Source organism: Odocoileus virginianus, unplaced genomic scaffold, assembly GCF_023699985.2.
Source record: "Odocoileus virginianus isolate 20LAN1187 ecotype Illinois unplaced genomic scaffold, Ovbor_1.2 Unplaced_Scaffold_17, whole genome shotgun sequence".
Classification (NCBI taxonomy): domain Eukaryota; kingdom Metazoa; phylum Chordata; class Mammalia; order Artiodactyla; family Cervidae; genus Odocoileus; species Odocoileus virginianus.
This window is the reverse complement of record NW_027224279.1, coordinates 19,547-32,862: the sequence shown is the minus strand read 5'-3', so window position 1 is coordinate 32,862 and position 13,316 is coordinate 19,547. Positions and strand designations below refer to the sequence as shown.

Below are 13,316 nucleotides of genomic sequence, written 5' to 3'. Positions count from 1 at the left end.
ACACACACACACACACACACACACACACACACACACACATCAAATGCGTATGATTTGGATTCTTCAGGTGAGTTTCAAATTTTCTGTTTTAATCAAACTCTTCATATCTGCTTTTTATGTCCCTGAATGCTTTTGGGCATTTGATTTCCCATCATCAGATATGAAGAAATAAAAAAAATTCAATTTACCCACACAGATTCTGTTTGCGTATGGTATTAATAAATGATGCAGGAAGCTGTCACAAGTGGGTAAAATAACTCTGAGGGAATTTCTAGATTCCTACTGTATGTCCCTTCCAACTATCACTGCAGATAATCAAAATAAACTCTCTTATCATTTTAAGTCGAATATAATCTTTTAAGGACAGCTGTTGATCCAAACAACCAATTTCTCCATGAAAGCCAGATTTCCTGTGTTGAAGATTGTTACCTGTTGGGTCATTTGAGGACAGGCTGTTTCCACCCAATGAATGATGCAATAAGTGGTAATCTGCTGTGAAAAAGTTGGGTTCAATTGGTTCTGGAGATCCTTGAGATAACTGGAACAGAAAAAAGCAAAATTACCTCTTATTTCACATTCAGAGTCACATGACATGAAACCTCTGTGTGTGTCTCTGCTTAGAAAAGTTAGTGCTCTTCAGTTTTCAATCCCTGTCTACAGGTAAAGACCCACCTTCTTCCTTTCAAAAGAACTTATAAATTAGGGGCAGGCAAATTACAGTGAAAGCAAAGCAGACAATTCCTGGTCACATGAAAAAAATACTCTATAGCTTTATGAGAACAAAATAAAAATAGATAGAAAAACAATGGTATGGGCCTGGGATATCAGAATGTTATTTTTATCAGGCATGGGAGGTAAAAGCTACAATCATTTGACAAAATATTATTTTTAGCTCAAATCATCCCTTTTCATGTATATGCTTTGAACAATGCCTTCGTGTTTGATCAAAGCAAACATGTTTCTTAACACATTTTCCTAAATTACCATTAATTTTCATCTCCAAACATTAATTCCCAACACTGTAAAGGGAAGAGTAATTCACTAAATGTCAGAACTTACAGTTCCAATTATTTAATACCCCTTTGTAAAACTGAACTTTTTAAATGAAACTTTCAATATCATTTCACCTTTAATTCCAACCAGCACTTGAGCTGGTCAACTTTTTGTGCCTATGTAAAACAATGTATTTTTAACATATTGATTCATATTAATTAAACCAGAAACAAAAGGCACAACTTAGACTATGCAATAGTATTTACCTTGTATTCACAAACTCTTTTAAATTAAAGAATTAAATTAAATTGAGTTAAATAAAATAAATTAATAAAATTAAATTATTAAATAAATAAATAAATTAATTAATTAAAATTGAATTAAAATATATCACTGTTAAATCACTTGAGAAAGTATTTTGGCAGTTCACATATAGGTCCACTCTTGAGCCAACAATCCCAGTCTTGGCTATACTCACACAAGAGAATTGAGTACCTCTGTTCATCAAAAGACATGTACAAGAATATTCATAGCATATTTATTCATAATAATAAAATACTGGAAAAACCTCAATGTCCATGGACAGAGGACAGATAAATATATTGTGGTGTGCTTATCCAATGGAATTTTGCCAAACATGAAAAAGAACATGCTATGAATATGCACAGCAAGATGGATAAGTGTTGAGAAAAGAAGCCAGACACAAAAGGATATACAATGTATATCTTCACTTACACATATTTTCACAGCCAAAAAAATCTAACCAATGGTGACAGAGATCAGGACAATAAGTACCTTGCAGCAGGTGGTAGCACTGACTGGGAAAGGTGGGCAGGAGCTTTCTTCTTGACTGGAAATGTTCTATGTATTAATGTGGTTGGTTGTCACATGGGTGAATATATATGTAAAAGTTCATGGAGCTGTACATGTACTTCACTGTATGCATTTTGCATTTTATTGTGGTGGTGGTGCTGTTCAGTCACTGAGTCATGTCTGACTCTTTGTGACCCACGGACTATAGCAAGCCAGGCTCCTCTGTCCTCCACTGTTTCCAAGTTTGCTCAGATTCATGTCCATTAAGCCAATGGTGTTATATCACCATCTCACCCTCTGCCAAATCCTTCTCCTTTTGCCTTCAATGTTTCCCAACATCAGGGTCTTTTCAAATGAGTTGGCTCTTCGCATCAGGTGACCAAAGCATTGGAGCTTCAGCTTCAGCAACAGCCTTTCCGATGCATATTCAAGATTGGATTTCCTTCAGGATTGACTGGTTTGATCTCCCTGCAGTGCAAGGGACTCAAGAGTCCCTTGCCTTTTATATCTTAATATAAACATGTTGTACTAACAACTGATAATTATTCCATCAATGTGCATTGGATATTTATAAATACAAATCATTTTTGAGTTTTCCAGTTTCTATATTGCCAATAAATGCTACATTTTAGAAAAACATGTGAATCATCCTTTTACAATCTTAGAAATTTATTTTCCCTACTTTAGTGACAACTGATAAAATTAATAACCCATCTGTTATAACAGTGTAATGAAGATTTGGTGGTTACTCACTTAATAAATTTCTCATCAGTGCTGTTAGGAGGCAATGCAGATAGTCTTAAGCATTCTGTAGTTCCTTTATTCAAGCTAGTAGATTACTTCAACTGAACATCTTGATATGTCTTGTAGTGCTGAAAATTATTTCCTGGTATTACCTTCCAAGTGACTTCAGATGGGATTGTTTTTCATATGGCTGAGCATAGGAGTAATTTGGCTGCCTTAAATTTTCACCCCAAATATTTCTTAGAAAGCTTATTTAAGACAACTTAATTATTAAATAAATACTTTGGAATCCTAAAGATTTCACAGGAGAAAGGTGCTTAAAGCTGCACAGTAGCATATGTGAATTGTGGCCTGTAGAGGTCGAGAGCGTCATTTTAAGATGACTGAAATGTCTTTATCATTGATTTAAACCTTGAAGAAAGTATTTCAGCTTTCCAGTGCCTGTGTCAGACTGTCTCCTTCAGCCTAAGAACTGTGAATTCTCAAAAGGATGGGCCCATGGAAGAAGCCAAGGACTAAAATTCCTTAGGCTTGTGTTTGAGCCCCAGATACATTTACTTTTATTCTAGAAACTTTCCAGAACTTCTTTTTGGAGTTTAGTATTTTGACGTATACTATACTCTTTCAGCAAATCTTTTTTTGCTCCTTACTATGTTGTGATGTGAGAAGGTTTTGCAAGTCAGAGATGTAAACCTTTCAATTCACATGCAATGAAGATCTGCCCAGCTTGTTAGCACCATGCAGGGCAACATAGAGGACACAGAATTCATCTGGCCTTTATGGGACTTGCAAGTGAACTGGGAAAATAGGCTAATGTTCATAAAACAACAGGGCAATGCATTAAATAATGAAGTATGAAATGGGGTGGTGAGACCTAAGTTTACGCAAACAAAGATGCCTTGTGAAGACCAGTATGGTTTTCAGAAGCTCTGGAGAAGAAACACTAAAGCTGAACCACAAAGGCTGGATTTGGGTTGGATGCAAGGAAGCCAAGTGATCATTCCAGGTGAGAGGAGCTTGAGGGCAAAGGCTGGGCATATTAATGGCAAGTGATAAAGGACTATGACATTAGTCCTTATTATGGAGGCACTGTGGATTTAGGATGAAGAGAGGAAAATAAGTGCTATTAATTAATTCAAGGAGTATTCTTTTTTTTTTATTTTTAAAATTTAAAAAAAAAACAAAATTATTTTTGGCTGTGCAGCACAGCATGCAGAATTTTAGTTTCCCAACCAGGAATCAAACCCATGCCTCCTGCATTGAAAGCACTGAGTCTTAACCACTAGATAGCCAGGGAAGCCCTCAGGGAGTAATGGTTTTTTAAATCAACTACTGTGTGCCACGCACAGATCCAAGCAATGAAAACAATCAATATTGGCTAAATATTGTATTATTGGAGCTTACTGACTCATTAAGGAGAATTATGACTGTGAAGTATATATTACAAATGCATATTTGTAAAATTGCAAATGTGCAAACATACTGAAGGCCAGGCCTCTGGTTCTGAGAGGTAACAGATTTAACTTAGGGAAGGCTTTCCTGAAAGAATGACTCTTGTGCTGAGAGCTGAAATAAAGAGTAGGAGTGAATAAAGGATGGAGTAGAAAGAACATTACAGGCAGAAGAAAGAGTGTACAAACTTGGGAGGAAGTGGCATGGTAGCTGAGCACTGTGGCCAGTGTACAGACCAAGAGTGGTGTGAGGTGAGGGTGGAGAGAGAGGCAAGGCTTGGGCCAGACAGGACTGTGAACACCATTGGTAAGGATTTTGACATTTTAATACTAAAAGCCCCTTGGACAATTTCTGGTCAGATTTCTATTTTGAAAAGATCACCCTGGATGCAATGTATATAATAGCTTGAGTAGGGCTGTGAACTCAGGGTGAACACAGGCAGATCAGGAGGAGGCTCCTACAAACAATGCAGTCCTGGGTTGGACCCAGAGTTAGACAGTGAAGCAGGAAACTGGAAACAGATGTTTAGAAACATTGGCAAGTCTGGCAAAATTGACTGGAAAACAAGTTGATCAGCAAGGAAGTGTGACTCTACTGCAAGAGATATAAAGCTTGGATAAGGTGGAAACCAAGAGGAGGAGGAAGACCAAATATTCCTACTTAATCACAACACCGCCACCACCTGTGGCCACTGATTCAGTACTTACTACATTCTAGATATAGTCAATATTCTATTTGGTTCCTACAACTACCCTGTAACTTGGGCATTATCTCCATTTCATGGATGAGGAGTTTGGGAAGTAATTTGCTCAAAGAGCATAGGTAGTAACTGGCAGAACTGGGGCTAGAACCCACGGGGTATCACCAAAGGCCAAGCAAAACCACCTACACTATGAAGATTCCCCAGGTGTTAATGATTTAGGGGATGCAAGAGATAAGGTGGAACAGTTGAGGGTGACCCAAGGTTTAGAGACAAAACAGAAGGAAAACAGATGCTTCCAGTAATATTTGATGTGGACAAAAGAAGAAAGAAGGTGATGGGATCAATTCTGGACACACTACATGGCAAAGTGAATGCTCACCCAGTAGGTAGAAATATGGGTGATACAACAGAACCTTCAAACTGATGGCCTCTTGGGCTGGCTGAGGCTGTGAAGTGGCTCAGACCAGCACTGGGTGGGGAGCCTCTCTAAACTTATGAACATTTGGCTGGCAGGTGTACCTCCCATCATTGGCATGTATGCTTCTATTTGGAAGAATGCATAAGAAACCTCTTTCTGAACTGACAAAATTGGATGTCCATCTGACATCCAATTAAGGTGGCAGAATAGGAAGTGGGTTTCACTTCCTCCTACAACTGCATCAAAAATATATCTACATGTGGCACAACTTTCAAAAAATACCTGCTGAACACTGACAGAAGGTCCCAGACAGCCAAAATTGTAGGAAGGATCACCACATGACCAGCTAAGATGAAAGAAAATGATTAAGGAAGCAGCACAGGGTCTGCACAACTGGGACAGAGCTGTGGAAGAGGAAGAGGGAAACCCCTTCGCCAGTAGGTGAAGGCTCCCTCACCAGGGGAAACCCCTTCGCCGGTAGGTGAAGGCTCCCTCACCAGGGGAAACCCCTTCGCCGGTAGGCGAAGGTTCCCTCACCAGGGGAAACCCCTTCACCTGGTGCCTGACTTCAGCGGATTAGTACCTACGGATCTGCACTGGTGGCTTTGTGAATGCAGTGTCTGAGAGATACCAGAGCCAAATGCCTGCATTCCCAGAGTTGAGGTGGGGATGAGGGCAGTGCCAACAATATTGTTCTTTATGAGCCCACACAACAGGTGACAGGTGACGCCACCAACCACACACCTGGATAGACAGCTCCTGCTGAAGAACACTCAGTAATTTCTCTCCAAACATGAGGGCTCCAATCTCACCTACCTCATACTGCAGCTCAGGTATGAATCTGGGGCTTTTGCTTCAAAAACTAGGGAGTAGACCCTGTCCCTGACAGGGCAGTGACAATGACAGAGCAAAGATGAGGCCCTCTGTACTCTATTCATCACAATGAATAGTATTCATCACAATGCCAGTCTCACTGCCTACCTAATGGTCAGCACACACTGAGGAAAGAGGTGCAGGTACCCATACTAAAGAAAGCCTCTGCACCAAAAATATTAAACCCACGCATGCTACACAGGAACTCTCCCACATAAAAATAGCCCTCCAAAACCACAGTAGATAACTGTTTCTCCTAAACTCATAGAGTTAGAGAAATACAAGTAAATGAAGAAGCAGAGGAACCACTCCCAAGTAAATGATTGAGAGAATTCATCTGGATGAACAAACAATGAAACAGACCTCTTCATTCTAATAGACTGAGTTTAAAAAGGAGGTAATAAAAATACTGAAGGGATGAATAAAACCTATCAGTAGAAATGCAGGTTACTATAAAAAGAAACTATAAACTATGAACAGAAACCAAGAAAAATTAGGAAATTGTTTGCTGAGATGAAAACTGAACTAAAGGTAATAAATGGAAAATTGAATAAGGCAGAACAAGTAAGTGATCTGGAAGACAGAATAATGGAAATCAGCCAATCAGAATATCAAAAAGAAAGATGAAAAAAGAGAAAGCAACATACAAGAACTTTGGAATAGTATAAAGTATGCCAATCTATGCATAATAGGCATTTCAGAAGAAGAAGAAAGAAAAACAGGAAGAGAAAATATATTTGAAGATTATGGCTGAAAACTTCCCAACCTAAAGAAGGAATCAGACATCTAGGTACAGGAAGCATAGAGAGTCCCAGACAGGTGAACCCAAACAAATCTATAATTAAAATGGCAAAAGTTAAGGAGAGGATTTTAAAGGCACCAAGAAAAAAACAAAGAGTTAACTACACATAAATCCCCATAAGACTCTCAGCTGATTTCTCCACAGAGATGTTGCAGGCTAGGAGTAGCAAGATATATTCAAAGTCCTGAAAGGGAAAAATCTGCAACCTAGGATATTCTACCCAGCAAGATTATAATTTAGAATAGACGCAGGGATAAAGAATTTCTCAGACAAGCAAAAGCTAAAAGAATACAGCAGTACTAAATTTACTCTAAAAGAAAATTTTAAAAGTCTTCTCTAAATGTAAAAGAAGCAACAACCTATAGGAAAGAGAAAAATCACAATCAGACATTTAAGTAAGTCAGTAGACAGACTTAAAAAAAATAGAAAATAATTTGTGAAAGTAATAATAACTACAATGAACAGCAAAGGATATACATGATGATATAAAAGAGGACATAAAAATCATAAAATGTGGAGGAAAAGAGTAAGAAAAAATGTATATTTTTTAAAAAGAATGTGTTTGAGTCTATATGACTACCAGTCTAAAGCAAATAGATATAGGAATGGGTTAGCATAATTGAGAAGCAGAGTAATCCCAAATGAAAAAATACAATAGATTCACACACAAAAAAAAAACAAAAACAAAAAGAAAGGAACTCAAGCATAATACAAAAGAAAGCCATCGAACCACAGAAGATAAGGAAGGGAACAAAAAAGAAACGTGAAGTCAACTGGAAGACAAGGAACAGAATGGCTATAAATGCATATCTACCAATAATTACCTTAAATGTCAACTACCTAAATGCTCCAATCAAAAGATAGAGTGACTTAATGGACAAAAACAAACAAAAAGAGGTTATAATATGTTGTCTACAAGAAACTCACTTTAGGGCAAAGGAGACACAGAGATGAAAAATGAGGGGATGGAAAAAGATATTTCACGCAAATAGAAATGACAAGAAAGTGGGGGCAGCAATACTCACATCAGACAAAATAGACTTTAAAACAAAGGCCATAAATAAAGATAAAGAAAGCACTATATAATGATAAAAGGATAAATACAAAAAGAGGATATTACAGACATTAACGTGTATAGGAACACCAATATAGGAACACCCAAATACACAAAACAAATACTAACAAACATAAAGGGAGAAGCTGAAAGGAATACAATAATACCAGGAGACTTTACCACCCAATTCACATCAACAGGCAGATCTACCAGCAGAAAATCAATAAGGTAACAGAAATACTAAATGATACAACAGAAAAGTTAGACTGAGTTGGTATTTTCCAAAAATTACATCCAAAAAATCCCAGAGTACACATTCTTTTCAAAAGCACATGAGACATTCTCTAAGATTGGCCACATAATAGGACACAAAGCAAGCTGCAAGACAAATTTAAGAGGATGGAAATTATTTCAAGCATCTTTCCTGACCATGATGGCATGAAACTAGAAATCAACCACAAAAAGAGAAATAAGAAAAAATGATTACAAGTAGATTAAAAACATGCTACTAACAAAATCAATGGGTCAATGATGAAATCAAAGAGGAAATTTATAAAAACCTTGAGACAAATGATAATGAAAACACAACCATAGAAAAATCTATGGGATGCAGCAAAAGTAGACCTTAGAGGGAAGTCCATAGCCACACAAGCTTTCCTCAAAGAACAAGAAAAATCTCAAATAAACAACCTAAACCACCACCTAAAAGAATTAGAAAAAGGAGAAAAAATAAAACCTAAAGTAGCAGATGGAAGGAAATAATAATGATCAGAGAGGGAATAAATCAAATAAAGAGTAGGCAAAAAATCAGTACAACAGAGAGCTAGTTATTTGAAAGGGTAAACAAAACTACCGAACCTCAGACCAGGCTCACTAAGAAGAAAAGAAAGAGGATCCAAGTAAACAAAGTAAGAAATGAAAGTGGAGAAATAATAACTGATACCACAGAAATACAAAAAAATGACAATACTGTTGTGAGGGTAACAGGCAGGAAGGCCAGGGGTCTCCAAACGGAGGAAATAAGCTGCAAGTGTCAAGACATTTTTTATCTCTCTCTTAAGTGGCAGGAAGAAGCAAACTACAAGTATTAGAATTTCCCCCCTTCTCTATACAAACTTTAAAAAAGATTTCTTTTAAAATTCTGCATTGCCATAATGACACCTAGTTTCAACTGAACTTTTCTCGAACCTTGAGCTAGCCAATGTGTTTGTCTTATGGAAATGTTTCTCTTAAGTTACGTTAATGAACTATGTATTTACTCTAGACTCTGTCTTTAAGTTGGTTCAGAACCGACTTGACAAACCAGTATGTTTTACTCATGCAAATGTTCTCTTAAGCTATGTTAATGAGACTATGTATTTGCTTGGAAACCTGCCTTTCTTTTTTCTTTTTTTTTTTCCCCATTTATTTTTATTAGTTGGAGGCTAATTACTTTACAGCATTGCAGTGGTTTTTGTCATACATTGAATTAGCCATGGATTTACATGTATTCCCCATCCCGGTCCCCCCTCCCACCTCCCTCTCCACCCCATCCCTCTGGGTCTTCCCAGTGCACCAGGCCTGAGCACTTGTCTCATGCATCCAACCTGGGCTGGTGATCTGTTTCACCCTAGATATACATGTTTCAATGCTGTTCTCTTGAAACATCCCGCCCTCGCCTTCTCCCATAGAGTCCACAAGTCTGTTCTATACATCTGAGTCTCTTTTTCTTTTTTTGCATATAGGGTTATCGTTACCATCTTTCTAAATTCCATATATATGTGTTAGTATACTGTAATGGTCTTTATCGTTCTGGCTTACTTCGCTCTGTATAATGGGCTCCAGTTTCATCCATCTCATTAGAACTGATTCAAATGAATTCTTTTTAACGGCTGAGTAATATTCCATGGTGTATATGTACCACAGCTTCTTTATCCATTCGTCTGCTGATGGGCATCTAGGTTGCTTCCATGTCCTGGCAATTATAAACAGTGCTGCGATGAACATTGGGGTGCACATGTCTCTTTCAGATCTGGTTTCCTTGGTGTATATGCCTAGAAGTGGTATTGCTGGGTCATATGGCAGTTCTATCTCCAGTTTTTTAAGAAATCTCCACACTGTTTTCCATAGCGGCTGTACTAGTTTGCATTCCCACCAACAGTGTAAGAGGGTTCCCTTTTCTCCACACCCTCTCCAGCTCAACTCCAGAAAAATAAATGACCCAATCAAAAAATGGGCCAAAGAACTAAACAGACATTTCTCCAAGGAAGACATACGGATGGCTAAAAAACACATGAAAAGATGCTCAACATCACTCATTATCAGAGAAATGCAAATCAAAACCACAATGAGGTACCATTACACGCCAGTCAGGATGGCTGCTATCCAAAAGTCTACAAGGAAACCTGCTTTTCTTCAAGATTCATGTCAATTGTTTTATGGCCCAGGACAACTTACCTTGTGCCAATGTTATCCCAAAATGCATGTTGTGGGTGAGGGGCCTGGTGCCAGTCTCTGAGTTTTGAGACATTTCCTTTTCTCCAATTAGCAGCCTGCTAGTAGCTATATAACATCCAGCTAAAGACTAGCAAAGGGGGCACTCTTTCTGCCCCCCTTCTGATGTCTATGTCAGAAGCTTTGTCTATACACTTTAATAAAACTTTATCACACAAAAGCTCTGAGCAATCAAGCCTCGTCACTGGCCCCAGATTGAATTTCTCTCCTCCAGAGGCCAAGAATCCTGGCATCTTTCATGGCTCAGCAGTAACTTTTCACTACGAACAACTATATGGCAACAAACCAGACAACTGAGAAGAAATGGACAAGTTTCTAGGAACATACAAAACTGAATAAAGAAGAAATAGGTAATTTGAACAGAACAATCACTAGAAGTGAAATAGAATCTGTAAAACAAACAACTTGCTGCAAACAAAAGTTCAGGCTTCACTCAGGAATTCTACCAAACATACAAAGAAGAATTTATATCGAAACTTCTCAACCAAAAGACTGAAGAGTCTTTCTTTGAAGCCAACATCACCCTGATACCAAAACCAAACAAAGACACTACGGACAAAAAATTACAGGCCAATATTTTTTATGAATATAGATGCAAAAATTATCAACAAAATATTATCCAACTGAATCCAGTAACACACATAAAGAAGATCATACACCACAACCAAGTGGGATTCATCCCAGGGCCACAAGGATGTTTCAATACATGCAGATTAATCAATATGATATGCTACACCAACAAAAGAAAAGACAAAGATGCAAAGAAAGTATTTTCTAAAATTCAACACATATTCGTGTTATAAATTCTCACCAAAGTGGGTATAGAGAGAACATATCTCAACATAATAAGAGCTATTTGACAAATCCATAGCAAACGTAATATTCAATGGTGAAAAGCTGAAAACAGTCCTCCTAAAATCTGGAACAAGATAAAAATGCTCTCTCTCACCACTGCTCTTCAACACAGTGTTGGAAGTTCAAGAAACAGCAATCAGACAAAAGAAATAAAAAGTATCCAAATTGGTAGGGAAGAGGTAAATTTATCATTTTATACAGACGGTAAAGATTCTGCACAAAAGACTCCACACACAAACTACTAGAACTTATCAATGAATATAAAGACTCCACACAAAATCTACTAGAACTTATCAATGAATTCAGCAAGGTAGCAGAATGCAAGATTAACATATCAGTTGCATTTCTTTACACTATGATGAAATATCAGAAAGAGAAAGTAAAAAAAAAAAAATTGCATCAGAAAAATACCTAGGTATAAACCCACAAAGGAGGTGAAAGGCTTATACACTGAGAACAATAAAACATTCATAAAGGAAGCAGAAGATGATTTGAAGAAATGGAAAAATATTTAATGCTCTTGAACTGGAAGAATTCATATTGTTAAAATGGGCCATGCTACCCAAAACAACCTACAGATTTAATGTTATCCCTATCAAACTACCCATGACATTTTTATAAAACTAGAACAGATGATCATAAAATTTATATGGAGTCATAAATGACCCAGAATTGCCAACAATCTTGAGGAAAAAGGACAAAGCAGGAAGCATAACCTTCCAAGACTTCAAACAATACAACAAGTCTACAGTAATCAGCATGGTATTGGCACAGAAACAGATATATGTATCAATGGAACAAAGTACAGAGCCCAGAAATATACCCATACACCTACAGTCAATTAATCTTTGACAAAAGAGGCAAGAATATAAAATGGAAAAAAGTTCTTCAGCAAATGATGCTGGGAAAGTTGGAAAGCTGCATGTAAATCAATGAAGTTGGAGCACACTCTCACACTATACACAAAAAAAAAAACCTCAAAATGATTTAAAGACTTAAATATAAGACATGATACCATAAAACTCCTAGAAGAGAGAACATAGGCAAAGCATTCTCTGACATAAATCATACCAATGTTTTCTTAGGTCAGTCTCCCATGGCAATAGAAATAAAAGCAAGGAGAAACAAGTTCAGTTCAGTTCAGTTCAGTCTCTCAGTCATGTCTGACTCTTCTGCGACCCCATGAATCGCAGCATGCCAGGCCTCCCTGTCCATCACCAACTCCCGGAGTTTACTCAAACTCATGTCCATCGAGTCAGTGATGCCATTCAGAAACAAATTAGACCTAATCAAATATATAAGCTTTTGCACAACAAGGGAAATCATAAATAAAATGAAAAGCTATCCTATGGACTAGGAGAAAATAGTTGCAAACAATGCTACTGACAAGAAAATAATTTGCAAAATATACAAATAGCTCACACAACTCACTAAGAAAAAAGATACAACTCAATCAAAAAATAACAAGACATAAACTGACATTTCTCCAAAGAAGACATACAGATGGCCAATGGGCACATGAAAGGATGCTCAACATTGCTACTTATCAGAGATGTGTAAGTCAAAACTACAATGAGGTAACACCTCACGTGGGTCAGAATAGCCATCATTAAAATTATACAAGCAATAATTGCTGGAGAGGGTGTGGAGAAAAGAGAACAGTCTTAAACTGTTGGTGGGAATGTAAGTTGGTACACACTGTGAAGAACAATATAGAGGTTCCTCAAAACACTAAAACTAGAGTTGCCATATGATCCAGCAATCCCTCTCCTGGGTACATATCTGGAGAAAACCATAATTCAAAGAGGTACATGTACCCAAAGTTCACAGCAGCACTATTTACAATAACTAAAACACAGAAGTAACCTAAGTGTCCATCAACAAATGAATGGATAGAAAAGATGTGGTACATAAATATATAGTGAAATAGTACTCAGCTATATAAAAGAATGAAATAATGCCATTTGAACCAACATGGATGAACCTAGAGGTTGTCATCTAAATGAAGTCGGTCATAAAAAGAAAGACAAATTCACATGATATCACTTATATGTAGAATACAAAATATGACACAAACAGACTCAGAGACTCAGAGAACAGACTTGTGGTTGCCAAG

The 13,316-nt window shown here is 37.3% G+C and overlaps 1 protein-coding gene across 1 annotated transcript in view; it reads right to left on the bottom strand.

The window, feature by feature from the left end:
* The window catches only part of LOC110122727 (serine/threonine-protein kinase Nek10-like), a 39,008-nt gene that overhangs the window by 15,376 nt on the left and 10,316 nt on the right, over positions 1-13,316 (bottom strand). Inside the window, exon 2 of the mRNA XM_020870286.2 lies at positions 430-538. Within this exon, the coding sequence (XP_020725945.1) occupies positions 430-538 (109 nt within the window). The remainder of the gene's footprint in view (positions 1-429; positions 539-13,316) is intronic.